Genomic DNA, 17504 nt, shown 5'->3' with positions numbered 1-17504 from the left:
GTCTGACCTTAAGTTTTTTATGAAAATAAGTACAGATATTGTTTGAACTAGTCAGGAGCTGCTTGTTGGCAAAGCCCCTTATGATTGACAAACGTCTTGGTTTCATTGCCTTGTGTAGTCATCTATTCCATATAAAAACAAGAGCTGTTTATTTTGTATAAAAGATTTAATTTTGCATTTTATATAAACACAATAACATCTAGACCAGTTTCATCTCTAGCATATCTTTCCACAACATCAAGAGCTCTCATTTTGCAATCAAAGTTTCAGTACATTTTGTAATACATTTGGCTTTACCATATTAAGAAAAATAAATTTTTTACATGTATTCAGTAAATCTATCAAGTTTGGGTTTTTTTTTCTTCAAGATAAAATATTAAAATGCAAATTCATTTCTGAATTATTAACAAAAAGTTCTAATTAATAATTTTTCAACTACAATAACCACCCTTTTATATAGTATATCCATCAATATCTCAAAATCATGTCATATAATAATCAAGATAATGTGCTTTCAAATTTTTCTGACAAACAATTGTGTCATGAGTGATTATCATTATTTTTCTTATCATTTGATAGCTTATTATTTTCAGTTTTAAAATACTGGGTTTTTGTGTAATTTACATACATGTACATACATAGAGTCATGTGCATTTGTTTAAATGTAGAGATAGATATGAATTTGTCAATTACTTGGTGGCACACTTCATTTTGCCTTGCTACAGGATCAGAATAAAACATCTGCTCATCTTTGAATATAGTTCAAAATGATTCTATTATTTCAACAATTTGTACAGTAAATAAATAAGGATTAGAGCTTTCATGTTTTGGCCTCCTATAAACCTATAAAAACTTTACACTAGCGCTGACAGTTGAATGATGATGAACTGAAAAAACATGATAGATGTCTTGCAGACTCAATATCAGTTAAGAGCAACAAACCAAATGAATCATAAAATGTAAATGTATAATGATAATTTTTTGCAGGAGCAATGATTTTATATTCTTAACCTCATTTATTCATTTTATACAGAAAATCTTTTGCAGCTCAGAATACTAAGAAAATCTTTGATTGTCATGGCTAATGTACATAAAATGCCAATAAAATTGGCATAAAAGTGTGATTTTTGTTTTAAAAGGTGGATAAATAATGAACCTTGTCCAGAAGAACAAGTTAACTTGCCATTGTCTCTTATTATGCCATTGTTTCTTTCAAATATAAGTAGTAGTCATCTCCTATGCTTTCCATAGGCCTACAAGTTTGATTACTGTACATCACTTAATATTACGGTAACCAACTAAAGCTCAAGTTAAGGAATTTACAATTTACATATAGGTGTGAAATTTCATTCAAATTTTATTATTTGTCTTTTATTTATTATCTTAAGGATGAAGGATTTCTTCATCTTCTGATATTATAAATGTGACTTTTGGTGTAAGTTATCTTTTAAAATAATCTTAACATAACTGGTATAGAATTTAAACTAAAAACATTACATCTATTATTATTTTTCATAAAATAAAGTTTGAGGAAATATGATTTAGAATTTTAAAAAGCATGTTTTGGCAAATATATACATACACAGGACTTTAATATATTAAAATAAACTTAACAATATGTTGTACCTGTAGACATTGATCTGTTAAATGTTGCCCATTATTTTAACTCGGAAATACATGTTTATAATAGCTTAAACAAAATTAGAAACCTTCAACTGATAATAAATTTCAATTATTCTGTATAACTTAATGGCTGAATTGAAAAATTTCACAGTTCATCTATGAGGGTGAGACAAATGACCTGGTACTTCCATCTTCATTATAAAATGGATAATCTTGAATGATGCAATAGTTTCAAAAAGTAGTGATTTCTTAGAAATAAAAACTTAAAAAAAAAGAAAAAAAGGTAATGGTCCATCTTATGACATATTACATGTGACAACAGCTTGTGATTTATGCGTAAAATTATATGTAATATAAACATGCAAGACCATTCACAAAGACTGACTGTAATATACTTGAACAATATTGGGCTGAAAGGCAGAGATACCATGATTCTCCTTATGTGTAGTGACTTATACAAAGACACAGTAGATCATATTCCATATAAAATAAAAGAGAAGCACTAGTTAGGAGTTGGAGCCTGGAATGTCGGGGATCAGACCGTGAGACTGTAACTGAGCTCGTAGAATTGAGTTCTCACTCTTGAGTTCTTCACACTGTTGTCGTAATAATTCCAAGTCCACAGACAATCTCTCTGTCTCCTTCAGAGATTCACTCATTCTCAAATTTGCAGTCTTTAATTCTGTTATGTAATCACAGGCTTTTGATAAAATTCCACCCTTGCTCTGAAAGAAAAGAAAATATATTCTGATAAAGGCATTCGCAATGTGTATATACATAGCAGTACTAGTATGCATGCACAAATGCATGTAAGTGAGTATGTGACAAGCTTAACTAAATAAAATGGAGAATTGTTCATATTGAATAAACCTGACAGTACAGTAATGAAAGAGTTACCTGTCCTTGTTTGGTATGTTCCTGGGAACAGTCAGGAATGACCTTAGACAGTTGAACAATCCAGTTATTTATCTTATCCCTTCTTCTTCTCTCCACTGTACAAAACATTAATACTCATTGAGTTAACGGGGAACAAAACTACCAAGTGTTCATTCAACAGAAATAATTTGACCCATACGATTTTTTTGCACCAATTAGAAATCACTTAGTATCAGGCTCTCAGGGCTCATAAAAGTCATTACCTTCATTATGTGTGGCCCTTCGCCTGTCGTCTCTCCCAGTCCTGACCCCCTCCACTTTGGGGGTAAATCCTGTTCGTGGAGCAATATTTCTCTGACCCTGAAGAACCTCTTGGGGGGACATCATGACATAAAACTGGCCTGCTTAATCAAACAATCATCTTGTTGTTAAAAATAATTAACATGCTCATTTTTACATGTTGGACATCAACTGTCCACATGAATCAGATTATTCTACGTGAAATGTGAGTGACATATCCTTTAACCTCACATGGATATTAATAGATTATCCATTCAACAAAATTCAACACAATAGGACACATCACTTATGAATATCATTTTAGTCTTTACAGAGTGCATTTCAAGGATTTCCTATCACATAAGTGAAGTGGTTCTTCAATAAATTTTCCATGTTGTATGAAAAAATAAATAATAGAAATACTTCTAGTGTACATGATTTTATATTATATAAAACTGTATTATCATACATAATATATGGGTAAAACTCAGAAAAGCAACTACCTTGTTGTAATGCTGTGTCACCAGTTGCCCATGCACCTGCAAAAAGGTAAAATACATGTTTAGTATAAAATTAGAATGTTGAGTCCTTGTGTTCACTCAGAAATATTTTTTTTTTTTGAACCAATGAAATACAGTTGTAGGAAATCAACAGTTATATTCTTCAACTATCCTCTTATTCCCACCAGTAGCGCGGATCCAGAAAATTTTCCCGGGGGAGGGGGGTTGGGGGTCTGATGGTTATTTGAGTTTGCTGAGGCATATTTTTGGCAATTTTATAATGTAATTGAATTTTGCAGATCAAATGCCCTCTCCCCTCTAGATCTGGGCGTGCGTTTTAATATAGCTTGGATGATAGAACACACAATGCACACCATGGGAGGTAACTCTCACCTCCAGCAGCTGTGACCTGACCCAGCGCAGCACTGGTACCTGATACATCTCCTTGTGATGTCACTTGGTCCGCGTTTGTAACCACAGTGGTGGGGAAGTAGGTGAACCTCGTTTCTGTGGCCTGGTTGTCAGGGGTGGGGCTGCCACCATTGCTGAATGGACTCTGTATCACTGCCTGGAAAATGGAGATAACTTATCAATGAGACATTGCTTTTTTTTCATGGATTATTTTCACTAGGAATTCAATTTTGGCATTGCAGTTCAGTATTTCCTGTTAAACATTATAAACATTTTCTTTCTATTTACCTGAGCTCCTGGCTGGAAGGCATTTGTGGCCACCACCTGAGCTGATTCTGTTCCATCACCTGTGACCTGGACAACTCTGTATGTCACTTGACCTGTTGGTTCATAAAAAACATAATATATAAAATATTAAAGGTAAAAAAAAAATTGTGATGTGTTATTTGATATACATAAAACAAATTAGTTTCACAAGGCAAATTTAGGGTTGTGCATGCCCAGGAGCACTCCTTCCGAATAATAAAAAAATAAAAACAACAACTAAAATCCTACAAAATAGATTTGGTCAATTTGTTATTTCATCTTTTAATGAATGATGACCTAGTAAGATCATAGCATCAACAAATATAAAAGCACTTGTTTTATGTGCATCATTTACAATAAAGGATTTTGTGAAACCACTTAAAATACTCACATGCTTATATTCTATATTTAACAATGACAAGTTAATTATTCTTGTCTTGATTATTTCTAAAAATATTTCCATAATTTTCCCTAGGTTATAGATAGAAATTCTTGCCTTGACATAAGGCAACACACAAGAGAAAACACAACAGTTCAGTATATCTCTGACCTGTATCGGTTCTAAGCTGGTACTGTAGATTGGGATCTAAGGTAATCTGGGATGATCCTACATTCTGCACTGTTCCAATTCCTTCTTCTCCATCTCCTAATAGAAGAAAATAATAAATGACAGCTTTACCCTTTAATATGCAAGCTAATAGTCTTCTATTTAAATGCTATTTAATATTCTGTTTAAGTTTAGTAGTTGCTATGGTAATGATCAAGTAAGAAAATCCTCTTTGTTCACACTTTGATTTTGTTTTTTACTCCATCTTTATAAAATATTATCATTTAGACCATTATTTGTAAATTTCTCTTTCTTCAATGTGTGTTCATTTGTTCCTTGTATCTCTGTATGCCCATCAGGCCTGAAATTTGGAATTAATTACCAGTAAATCCACATACCTGTTAACTGAACATCATCAGAACCAGTTGAATCTTTGGTGTCTTCATGGCTGTAGATATTAGAAGTCTTTTTTTAAATCCTAAATTAGCACAATTACAATAACGAAAATTGAAAGGGGGCACTGAGTTGTAAAAATTAACATTACACTCAAAGACTTTTGTAGAGTTATGTATTTATAAATAGCTTTTCATCTACTATACACTAAATCTGTGAACAAGATGATTATGAAGTGCAAAAGAAGTCAGTTTTTAAAATAATTTTTTAATTAGTGTGTTATTCAAATACATCAATTACTATTTTTTAAAAAATTATTTCATCTTCTCCCTAGATTTTTTTTATGTTTCTACAACAATCTGAAAACATTTTATTAATAAACTAATTTAAAATTTAGAATCCTCTAGTCTTAATATTTTAAATAACTTATGGGAAGTAAATAATTTTGTTATGTCATACTACAAAAATAAATACAAACATGACAATTAAGAAGAGATGGCAAGCATAAAAATCTAAGTACATGTAATTGTCATATCACAATAAATCCCCAGATTTATGTGGTATCAAAGTTGTTTGGGATGATTTGTCTGCATTTTAAATCTATCATTCATATTAGTTTTAGTCAATAAAACGGGGTAAGTTATAATTTTTTCTGATAAAATTCTAAAGTTACACACTTTCTTGAACTCTTGAAACAGAAATGAAAGTTGCTGCACCTGCATTATTAATATTTAAAGATCAATATTTGTTACCCCCCCCCCCCCCACACACACACACACAAAAAAAGCTACATGATTATCCATTAAATATAAGTTCATTTCAGATACTAATATCAGAGACATAAATACCATTATTTTGTTATGTTATGTTATTTATGTCTGCTAATATTCATAACCTTGAACCTTAAACGTGTAAAAAATATTTATTAAAGATGAAAAACCGCCTATTTTTAAAAAACATGGTTATTGTAATTCCTACGAAAACGTCAAATTAAAAGATTTTACACGAAAAAGAAAAATATTAAAAACACGTGTTCCATAACAACATTCAACTTTTCCCGCAATAACACACTTAATAGCATGCTAATCGTATAGTTGCAATCAGGAACTATCTGACGCCTTCTCTGAGAATGTCACTTCAACTAAACTTCATAATTTATCCAAAAGAATCTAATTTTATACCAACCTGGCCTCTAAGGCCTGATCTAGCATATCCATGTGGACGATTTGGCAAAGGTTTGAATTTGCCTGGAAATAAAGCAAGCTTGATCACGGGGCCAAACAACAGGTCACATGAGATGGAAAATTGAACATGTGACAAAGATGGCCGTTCTTGCACAGTACGTGGCGTAAGAACATATCAACGATCTATATCCTTATTGCATACCTTTAAATATAACGTTGTTTTGGGTGCGGAAGATAGAGAAAAAATATAAATAATTTTTAAACAAATTGACTTCTGTTGAACATTACTCTGAAATATTGATAATCTACAGGTAGTCCTTTGAACTACTTTTTAAAGGAATGAATATATTTATTTATACTCGTAAATCGGTCTTCTCTTAAGCAGCCAATCAACGCAGTTGTCTCATTTGGCATTCCGCTTGTGCAACTTCCGCTTTCCGCTAACGCGCAACTAACAGCAAGATGTTGGACTTTTTCTCAATTTTCAGCAAAGGTGGTATTGTTTTATGGTATTTTCAAGGAACATCTCAACTGTTTACACAACCAATTAACGCCTTGATCAAAAGCGTTATTCTACAGGTAAGAGATTTGTGTGATGGGAAGGGAATTGCTAATCATGTCACATATGGTACATGACTGTCAAGATATCACGTTGTAGCAAATCAGGTCCTGGTGTGATTAAACTACATGTAGCCAGGAAATCATGAGATTTGTTTAAGTGGTTCTTTTTTAAAAGCTTATGAAATATGTAAAAAAAATTTACATCACTGACCTTTCTATGATCTTTCTTTCATGTAATTGTGTTTTGCTACCCCCCCCCCCCCCCCCTTACTTTTCATACCAGCTGGTCAATTCTGATCTGGGGTTTAGTATGACATTAACTAAGTAATGTTTGAATTATGAAAAACTGGTAATATCATTTTGATAATACATTTTTTGGCTGTCAAAATGAATAATTTATATTTCAATTGTGAAACCTTTCACAAGTCTAATTCCTTGAGATATTGCAATAAAGTTTTCAATAATTCCCTTCTTTTTTTGTTGTAAATGTGTTTCAGATATTGTCAAATGTATGTATCAATAATTTTAAGAATAATGATTTTGAATTTTGGATGTCGGGGATTTATTAAGGCTGTTTTTACTGCCGGTAAATGGTAACCCTCTAAGAATAGGTGCAAAAATTCACCTTTTTTCAGAGAGAAAATTCCCAGATTAAACAGAGAATATAAAACTAATAGATGTGTTTTTTCTTGCCTTTTTAAAAACATAGAGAAATGAACTTAAGAAGCTCTCAGAATGCAGGATTTTGCTCCATTTATTTAAAAAAAAATTATTTTGGTGGGGGGGGGGGGAACTAGCATTTTTATGCCTTCTGCGCTCAGATCATACCTACTACATGAATTTTCCCCTTTAAATATAAAAAGGGAAGTAAAACAAAATAGCTAGATAAATCCCAGGATGTGTTTATTAAGAGAGGCTGACCATTCAACAACTCATCACATATGTTTTTGATCAGATTTTTTGTCAACTTAACCTAAAATTTATCAGAAACTGGGTATTGTCTACTTTAAGCAAGATATATAAGAAATTCAAGAGCTAAAAGTATTTTTTCAGAATTAAAGAATTGCTTAAACTCTATTGTGTTAATAGCAAAATCTGTATCAGATGCAGATACATATGATTCAGAAGTTACTGCAGTTCTTACAGTTACTAAAAATAACAGTATTGGAATATTTAACATTGATACTATTGTAGGAAAGAAGTGGTAACAGCTCCTTTACTCATGATGCACTTACTCTCAAGTACAAGCTGGATAATGAATTTGAACTGGTCTTTGTGGTAAGAGAATTTTAGATTTTAGCAACCGGTCATAATTATTTTTGATTTTGATACATAATATTTGTAACATCCAAATGATAAAATTTAAGATAAAGTTTAGGGATGCATAGATATTTTTAATTATGTCATATGCAAAACTAGCTGCAGGACTGTAGCTCCCGGTCTGAAAAAATTCGGATGGACGACCTGGGAGCTACAGTGCCTCCCATAGTAAAAAACTGCAATTTACAGCGCACAAAAAATTGCGCTAGTTTTGGACTTATTAACCTTATTTTCACACAAATTCTGCAAAATTAATTAGAACCATTAAATTCTTCAGCAAATTTACTACTGATATCGTCACTTTACAAACTTGCACCACTTTAATTGACAGGGCTGGGGATGGTGTTTAAAAGAATATCAGAGGCAAGTGAAGTGACAATATCTTTAGTAAATTGTCCGAGGAATTTTTTGGGATTAAGTATTTGTACAGAATGTGATCGTAAATGAGATTTATCAGTCCAAACCTAGCGCATTTTTTGTGCGCATTAAATTGCAGTTTTTTACTATGGGAGGCACTGTAGCTCCCAGGTCGTCCATCCGAATTTTTTCAGACCGGGGGCTACAGTCCTGCAGCTAATGCAAAACAGAAATTGTCAGATCTTTTCAATTTTCTTTTATAATGTAATTAGTATTGCAATTTAATTCATAAAGAAAATAACATTTATCATGTTTATCAAGAGTATTTAATTCAAGAATTCTAAATGAAAATAGTCCTTGATCTCTAACCTGGCATGATTATCTTTTGAGTTTTGAGATTACTTTTGCAGAACTAATGAAAAAAATACAATGAAATTTAAGTATAATACATAATTCATTGTTTTATCTCCAGGTTGGTTACCAGAAAATACTCCAGTTATCATACATTGATAAATTCTTGACTGACATTCAGATGGAATTTAGAAATAAGTACAAAGATGTTCTACAGAACAAAGCAAATGCTATGGTTTGTGGTTTTGATTTCGATGAGACCTTCAACAAAATGTTAAAGGCTCGGGAAGAGGAAAGTCGTAAAGAGGCCCAGGCGGGAAGGTAACTAAACGTAGTGATATTTGATAGGAGGTCATGTCTTGTGTGTCAGGGAGCCTGCATAAATAACCAATGAAAGAAGCTTTCAGAGTCTGGGTGGAAACCAATTAATACTAGTCTTCCTCCATAGTAACCAACAAATTAAAATTATAGTGAGGAAACTCACAGTAAACAACCAGTCTGCTTCCAAAACTTATAAATAATAAAGATCTTGGAGACGAAAGCCACTTACAGTAAATCGCCAATCTTCTTCCACAGAATATCAAAAGCTGTCCTCGGCTTCGCTGCAACACTTGACATTGTTGGTGTAAACGGTCACTTGTCTGACTCCTTTATAAACCATCAATTGAGACAGATGTCTGCTGGGGTTGTCTTCCTTAGATCTGTGCTTGTTTCCTGTGATCCTTCCTGTCTTTGTTAAAAAAAGGAAGGCCTAATTCATGTCTAGTCATTTACAGTGGTAGTTGACTAATAAATACAACTGTCAGCATGTTTAAAAAGTGTAATTTATCCAAATGTATTTTTGAACTCTTAAGTTTATGAATATGTAATCAGGGTCAGACATATAATCTTTGTTATTAGTTGTTAAAAAAAATTGAAAAGGAGAGTGGACATAATTTGACAATGATAAATCATTATAAATTTAGCATATAAAGCATGAAGTTATTTCTCTGAATAGGAAGATGAGAACATTTGACCAGTCTGACAAATCCAAGAAAACTGTAGATTCCATGATTGTGAACAAAAAGGAAGAGAAAAAAGCCAAAGGGAAGGAAAACAAACCTGTCAAAAGTAAGTCAAACAGTCATCTTATGGTGGGTAAGCTTTATAGATATCAACGAAACAATTTAAAATTGTATTTTGGAAGGAAATTTTTACATATAGCTTTGAGCTTGTATGATACAATTATTTTTAAATGAATCAGATGTAGGACCCAAGGAGCCAGAAAAGCCCGTGGAATCTCCCATCAAACCTGAATCAAATGTGACTGTTAATGGAGATGGGCTGGATGAGGAGACGATTCGTAAGAACAGGGAGAAGATGTTCTCTATGATGAATAGCAAGAAAAAACCCAGTAGGTCAGTGGTCACCAGAAAATCACTCTATCAGGTCTAATTATTATCCCCTTGTGCAACTTGTTGGGAGGGAGATATAGCATCGCTGCTGTGTGTGTGTGTATATGTATGTATGTGTGTATGTATGTGTGTGTGTCCATTGTCAGCTCTTTAGCAAAATTCAAAGAAAACCCTCTAATGAATATTCATCAAACTTTGTACACTTCTTAAGCATGTTAAAAGGACAAATCCTATTGATTTCCAAGTCAATTGACTTAATATTTTTTAAATTATCCTTAAAAAAGCGAAGTTAAAACATGAATCAATTTTATGTACGACTTGACAATAGACATTTCCGGTAATTTTATGAACGACTTTAAGTAAATCGCTACCGTATGCAGTGCAAATCAACAACTTGATATATTTTTGGATTTTAATAAGTAAAGGTAAAAAATAACCCAAACGTTTTGTAGTATTGGAGGGTTAGAAAATTGCCCATAGGTAAAAGTTGAAGCAGGCAAGAAATGTAAGTCATCCGATTGACTTTCGGTCGAATTTACATCGAAACAAGCAGACGACTTTCAGACGAATTTACATTGAAACAAGCAGTCGACGTTCGGACGAATTTTCCGGTATTACTTACAATAGAACTAGTCCAAAATTCAGAGGAGACTTTGACAGATATCGCACATTTATCATGCGAAGATTGTTTCATATTAATAATAGATCTTCAGCTACATTTCATTATATATACGGATCGTTTATGTATGCTTATAAAAATGAATGTAACTTAATGAATCTAAATTATTTAACTTTAAAGCATATGTGTACATGTGTTGAGTTTCTGCTAGGAATAGGAAAACTGTGCAACCATGTACATGTAACCCTCCCCCAATTTATACACAACAAAGCTTGGGGATTAGGATAAAACAGATATCATGAATTGAAAGTGGTTTTTAGAAATACTTGTGTCATATTTATTTTGATCTGAAAAATTTACATGCATTTTCCTAAGTAATGCATTTCCCCCTACAACAAGTTATGTCGCGAGGGGATGCTCGGCTTTGCAGTGCCCTTGTTGTTTTTGATTTTTTGGTTGTCTATATTTTAATCTTCATGGAAAGATTTTGATTATGACTTAAGACGTATAATGAATAGGATTGTTGCACAGTCCATACTAAACTCATACTTGTATGATTTATGTCTGTTTCATATTTTGTAATAAGCCCAGTTGCCAAAAAAGCAGAGGCACCCAAAAAGAAAGGCAAACAGGCCACCAAGTGGGACTTGAACGGAACTAACAGGGACATGGTTAATCTGGACTTCTCCAATGCTAACGGGGCAGCAGAGGCAGCTGTAAATGCTCAGAATGAAATGCCTTCACAAGAGGAGGTGGGTTTTAAACATGTCAACCATGTTGTTTTATATACAAATATATGAACATAATGACATCATTTGAATTAACAAGTGAATAAAAAAATTACAGAAATAAATCACATAAAAAACATTTTCAGTTGCATTAATGTATTGCACACACCTGTATGGGTTAGACGTTATGATTAATGGTGATGTGTTTTTTTTAAGATGGCTTGTGTAGGGAAAATGTCTGGAGGCCTGATGGACATACAGCCAGAATCTGAAGAGGAAGAGGAAGAAGAATTTGAGGAGGAATCAGCTTCAACCAGTAACAGCAGTGCCTCAGGGTCAGTGCCTTGAAAGTAAAAGTCTGCTGAACAAGATATGGGTTGTAATAATTGGGTATTGAATATTTAGTTGTGACACTTCTGAACTGTCTGTTGTAGAAAATCTGGTGGAGGAATGTTCAGCATGTTCAAGAACCTAGTCGGATCCAAAACTCTGACCAGAGAGGACCTGCAGCCAGCTCTGGAGAAAATGAGAGACCACCTCATTGGTAGGCATCCACTAACTAACAAGTCCAAACATTTTCAAAAGATTTTATACAAATGAATGTACTAAAGTATTTTTAAAAGAATTATAATGAAATGACACTAGAAAGATTAATACATCATAGTTTATAATGGTGGAGAAATTATACATGAGATTTCTTATAGATAGTCATATTGTAACTGACTTACTGCACACTATCAAAAAATATCAGTAAATAAATGTATAAAACTTGTGTTACAGCTAAGAATGTTGCTGGCGACATAGCTATGAAACTGTGTGATTCTGTTGGTGCCAAACTAGAGGGGAAAGTTCTTGGAACTTTTAGCAGTAAGTCTCCTTATGCTGTGTCCTAAGTGATAAAAACGAACGTTAAATAACATAATTCTTGTCCCTTGAACAGATTTTTTCTGAAATGAAAAGCTCAAATACTGTAATGATGTAGTTACCACAGAAGTTCTGGTTTGGCAATTAAAATTTTGGAAACCTTTTTTACATTGAGAAGAAAATAATTTTATTTGGAAAGTCATAAAAAGTATCTTTATATTGTATTTCAATATTACATGATTTGATGTTGCAGCTATATCTAATACGGTAAAGAAAACCCTAGAGGAGGCTTGTGTTCAGCTTTTGGTGCCGAAACGTAGAATTGATATCTTGAGAGACGCAATGGAGGCCAAGCAGAAGAGCAGACCGTTTGTCATCACATTCTGTGGGGTCAACGGTGTTGGGAAGTCGACAAATCTGGCCAAGGTAACGCTACACTCCATGTGAAGTCTACAGTGTTAGAATGTGCTTTATTCAATCCAAACTAAAAACAAACTTTTCATAGCAAAATTAGTCACTTGGAAGATACTAAACATAAGTACTGTAAGTTAGAGTTATGCTTCGTGTCAGAAGATGCCAAAATTACATGTCCAGTGAAGTCTGCTGAGTTAAAACATGTGCTTTACATGACCCATTTAGAAATTTTATAACCAAAAATGCTCTTTTTAAAGGGAGAATTAAGATTTTTCTAAATATGCCTTAATTAACAAAAGAATGTATAGGTTGTGCAAAAATGATTTTGTTATACCTTTCTCTAGATCTGTTTCTGGTTGGTGGAGAATAATTTCCGTGTTCTGATTGCGGCTTGCGACACCTTTAGAGCAGGAGCTGTGGAGCAGTTGAGGACCCACACTCGTAAACTTAACGCACTCCACCCCCCAGAGGCTCACAGTGGACAGACCATGGTGAAACTGTATGAAAAGGGATATGGAAAAGACGCTGCTGGCATTGCCCTGGAGGCCATCAACTCAGGTAACCTTCTAATTACTTTTTATACCCCCGCTCCGAAGGAGAGGGGGTATACTGTTTTACCCTTGTGAGTCTGTCTGTCTGTCCGTCTGTCTGTCTGTCTGTCTGTCCATAACAAAAATTTCTGTAGCATTTATCTCAACAAATATTTATCGCAGATGCTTGAAATTTTAACACAGTGTTTGTTAAGGTATGCCATATTGTGGGATATATTTTTGTACCAATCGGATGCCAACTTCCTGTTAAATGACGACTTTGTTTATTTTTAGCCAAAATTTTCAAACAAATTTTCGTCAAAGAATTCTCAGCAACTGTTTATCGCAGATGCTTGAAATTTTTACACAGTATTTGTATAGGCATGCCATATCGTGGGATATATTTCAGTACCAATCAGACGTCAACTTCCTGTTAAATGACAACTTTGTTTATTTTTAGCCAAAATTTTCAAACAAATTTTCGTCAAAGATTTCTCAGCAACTATTTATTGCAGATGTTTGAAATTTTAAAACACTATTTGTATAGGCATGCCATATTGTGGGATATATTTTTGTATCAATCGAACGTCAACTTCCAGTTCTGTTAAATGACGACTTTGCTTATTTTTTAACCAAAATTTTCAAACAAATTCTCCTCAAAGATTTCTCAGCAACTATTTATCGCAGATGCTTGAAATTTTAACACAGTGTTTGTATAGGCGTGCCATATCGTGGGATATATTTTTGTACCAATCGGGCGTCTACTTTCTGTTAAATGACAACTTTGTTTATTTTTAGCCAAAATTTTCAAACAAATTTCCGTCAAAGATTTCTCAGCAACTATTTATCGCAGATGCTTGAAATTTTAACACACTATTTGTATAGGCATGCCATATTGTGGGATATATTTTTGTATCAATCGGACGTCAAACTTTCTGTGAAATAATGACTTTGTTTAATTTTAGCCAACATTTTCAAACAAATTTTCGTCAAAGATTTCTCAGCAGCTATTTATCGCAGATGCTTGAAATTTTTACACAGTATTTGTATAGGCATGCCATATCGTGGGATATATTTTAGTACCAATCAGACGTCAACTTCCTGTTAAATGACAACTTTGTTTATTTTTAGCCAAAATTTTCAAACAAATTTTCCTCAAAGATTTCTCAGCAACTATTTATCACAGATGCTTGAAATTTTAACACAGTGTTTGTTAAGGCATGCCATATTGTGGGATATATTTTTGTATCAATCGAACGTCAAACTTCCTGTGAAATAATGACTGTTTATTTTTAGCCAAAATTTTCAAACAAATTTTTTGTCAAAGATTTCTCAGCAGCTATTTATCGCAGATGCTTGAAATTTTTACACAGTATTTTTATAGGCATGCCATATTGTGGGATGTATTTTTTGTACCAATCGGACGTCAACTCTCTGTTAAATGACGACTTTATTTATTTTCAGCAAAAATTTTCAAACAAATTTTCCTCAAAGATTTCTCAGCAACTATTTATCGCAGATGTTTGAAATTTTAAAACACTATTTGTATAGGCATGCCATATTGTGGGATATATTTTTGTATCAATCGAACGTCAACTTCCTGTTCTGTTAAATGACGACTTTGCTTATTTTTTAACCAAAATGTTCAAACAAATTTTCGTCCCAGATTTCTCAGCAAATATTTTTTGCAGATGCTTGGAATTTGTACACAATATTTGTATAGGCATGCCATATTGTGGGATATATTTTTGATTCAATCGGACGTCAAACTTCCTGTGAAATAATGACTGTTTATTTTTAGCCAAAATTTTCAAACAAATTTTCGTCAAAGATTTCTCAGCAGCTATTTATCGCAGATGCTTGAAATTTTTACACAGTGTTTGTTAAGGCATGCCGTATCGTGGGATGTATTTTTTGTACCAATCGGACGTCAACTTCCTGTTAAATGACAACTTTGTTTATTTTTAGCCAAAATTTTCAAACAAATTTCCGTCAAAGATTTCTCAGCAACTATTTATCGCAGATGCTTGAAATTTTAACACACTATTTGTATAGGCATGCCATATTGTGGGATATATTTTTGTATCAATCGGACATCAAACTTTCTGTGAAATAATGACTTTGTTTAATTTTAGCCAACATTTTCAAACAAATTTTCGTCAAAGATTTCTCAGCAGCTATTTATCGCAGATGCTTGAAATTTTTTCACAGTGTTTGTTAAGGCATGCCATATCGTGGGATATATTTTTGTACCAATCGGACGTCAACTTCCTGTTAAACGTGTACTTTGTTTATTTTTAGCCAAAATTTTCAAACAAATTTTCCTCAAAGATTTCTCAGCAACTGTTTATCGCAGATGCTTGAAATTTTAACACACTATTTGTATAGGCATGCCATATTGTGGGATATATTTCTGTACCAATCGGATGCCAGCTTTCGGTTAAATGTCGACTTTGCTTATTTTGCATATTCACATCAGAGCGGGGGTATCACTAGTGAGCATTGGCTCACAGATATCTTGTTATGTATGCTTGATACTTTTAATGATCAATTTAATAAAAATAATAAAAATCCACTTGTGTTTAGTTCTGATTTGGCTATAAATTTACTTTCTTGCAGCAAGGGACCTTCGCTTTGATGTAGTATTGGTGGATACAGCTGGCAGAATGCAGGACAATGAACCTCTGATGAAGGCTCTCTCTAAGGCATGTACATAAAAAACTCTTCTTGAAACTCAAAATACATTTCGTGCAATTTGTATACATTAATGTCCTAAACACATGAGCATTTAGTTACTTCTATCATCATTCATGTTCATTTCACTGCTATACAATATAAGTCTAAAAAAAAAGTAAGTAGACATATGGTACATGCTTCATGGTAAAAAAAAGAACCACGAGTGATAGATTGTGTTACTCGGGGAATATTTAAATTTCCTAACATGAAACATATGGGACAGAAGAAATACAACATTTATATCATTTTACAGCTGATAAAGGTGAACCAGCCAGACCTGGTTTTGTTTGTGGGGGAGGCGCTGGTTGGAAACGAGGCTGTTGATCAGCTGACTAAGTTCAACCAGGCCCTGGCTGACCACTCCAACATGACAAACCCCCGCCTCATCGATGGCATCATCCTGACCAAGTTTGACACTATTGATGACAAGGTACATGTAATTTAAAGCTCCTGTTAGTTATCTTTATTTAGAAATATATATATATATTAATTAAAAAAGTGGAGGATTCGTGTGTGTAAATCTGAAAGACCAACTAAGATAAGTTTTTAGGAAATAAATAATGAGAGGAAAAAATAAGAATGATTCAAACTTTAAGGTTGTTTTTTACCTAAATTTCCAAGAGAAAATTTTAAAGTGATAAATCATATGATGAGCACAAAAGTTAAATTTTGTTTTGAAATAAAACAGACCAAATTATCAATTTATAATGACCAATGAAGCAAAACCAAATACATGAAGTAATTATTTGATTGTATCTGTGGATGTGTTCTGTTTTTATTAATGGATGATGTTATTTGTATTTTTAGGTGGGAGCTGCCATCTCTATGACGTACATTACGGGTCAGCCCATTGTGTTTGTAGGCACGGGACAGACGTACACAGACCTGCGCAACCTTAATGCCAAAGCTGTGGTCAACGCTCTTCTGAAGGCCTAGAACTGTGTTTATTTCATCGCGATTTTACCAAGTGCATTATTTGAGTTTACCAGTTTTAATTGTCATCTTTATGTATACACCCACATTCCTTCCTTTGCTTTATTGTTTGGTGAGGAAGTGTCTCTCAATATTACTAGAGATCTGTATTGTGTCTTCTACAATTATGTAACGTTTGGTGACATTCAGGAATATGTATACCCAACCGATCAGAAAATCAATATTCATTGCAACATTTCAATCATGTGATTTCCATTTGATATTTTTATTATCTATCATCTCTAGTCAACATTAGTTGCATGTTTCATACCTCTCTCTTGTTTTATCTCTAAACCATGCCATACAATCCTCCTGTGATGGAGTTATTGATTGCATTATTCATTATTATCTCCCTTTTTTCACCTTGAGAATGCATTTTTTTCCCATTGTTTACATTGTAATATAGTATTTATGAGATTGTTGTATGTTTTGTTCAAGAATACTGTGGTTGTGGAGAGCAAGATTTATAATAAAATAATTTATACATTTTGTGTTATTTATGTGCACCAGCTGTATATTTTACATAGTTCCATGAATGA

At 33.2% G+C, this 17504-nt stretch overlaps 2 protein-coding genes across 7 annotated transcripts; one reads left to right on the top strand and one right to left on the bottom strand.

The window, feature by feature from the left end:
• Positions 1–144: 144 nt before the first annotated feature.
• On the bottom strand, positions 145–9619 carry LOC128156054 (upstream stimulatory factor 2-like). 6 transcript variants are annotated; one of them, XM_052818035.1, is made up of 9 exons: positions 9259–9619; positions 4941–4990; positions 4546–4641; positions 3978–4069; positions 3711–3846; positions 3282–3317; positions 2763–2903; positions 2521–2615; positions 145–2348 (listed from the first exon to the last, which is right to left on the bottom strand). In XM_052818035.1, the coding sequence occupies exons 1-9, from the start codon at positions 9324–9326 to the stop codon at positions 2130–2132; spliced, it is 933 nt and encodes a 310-aa protein (XP_052673995.1). In that variant the 5' UTR covers positions 9327–9619; the 3' UTR covers positions 145–2129. The 6 variants fall into 6 exon arrangements, with proteins under 6 accessions (XP_052673995.1, XP_052673996.1, XP_052673992.1 ...); XM_052818036.1 differs by having other exon boundaries at positions 2763–2900; XM_052818032.1 differs by having other exon boundaries at positions 2763–2900; positions 3672–3846; positions 9259–9616.
• LOC128156053 (signal recognition particle receptor subunit alpha-like) lies at positions 6517–17451 on the top strand. Its single transcript, XM_052818029.1, has 14 exons — positions 6517–6698; positions 7875–7958; positions 8830–9029; positions 9706–9818; positions 9952–10105; positions 11308–11473; positions 11666–11784; positions 11884–11993; positions 12230–12316; positions 12567–12739; positions 13072–13285; positions 15877–15962; positions 16247–16423; positions 16801–17451. The coding sequence occupies exons 1-14, from the start codon at positions 6582–6584 to the stop codon at positions 16927–16929; spliced, it is 1929 nt and encodes a 642-aa protein (XP_052673989.1). The 5' UTR covers positions 6517–6581; the 3' UTR covers positions 16930–17451.
• The last annotated feature ends 53 nt before the right edge of the window (positions 17452–17504 follow it).

Source organism: Crassostrea angulata, chromosome 7 (assembly GCF_025612915.1).
Source record: "Crassostrea angulata isolate pt1a10 chromosome 7, ASM2561291v2, whole genome shotgun sequence".
Lineage (NCBI taxonomy): Eukaryota > Metazoa > Mollusca > Bivalvia > Ostreida > Ostreidae > Magallana > Magallana angulata.
The sequence above is the reverse complement of the archived record's forward strand: the minus strand, read 5'-3'. Positions and strand labels throughout refer to the sequence as shown.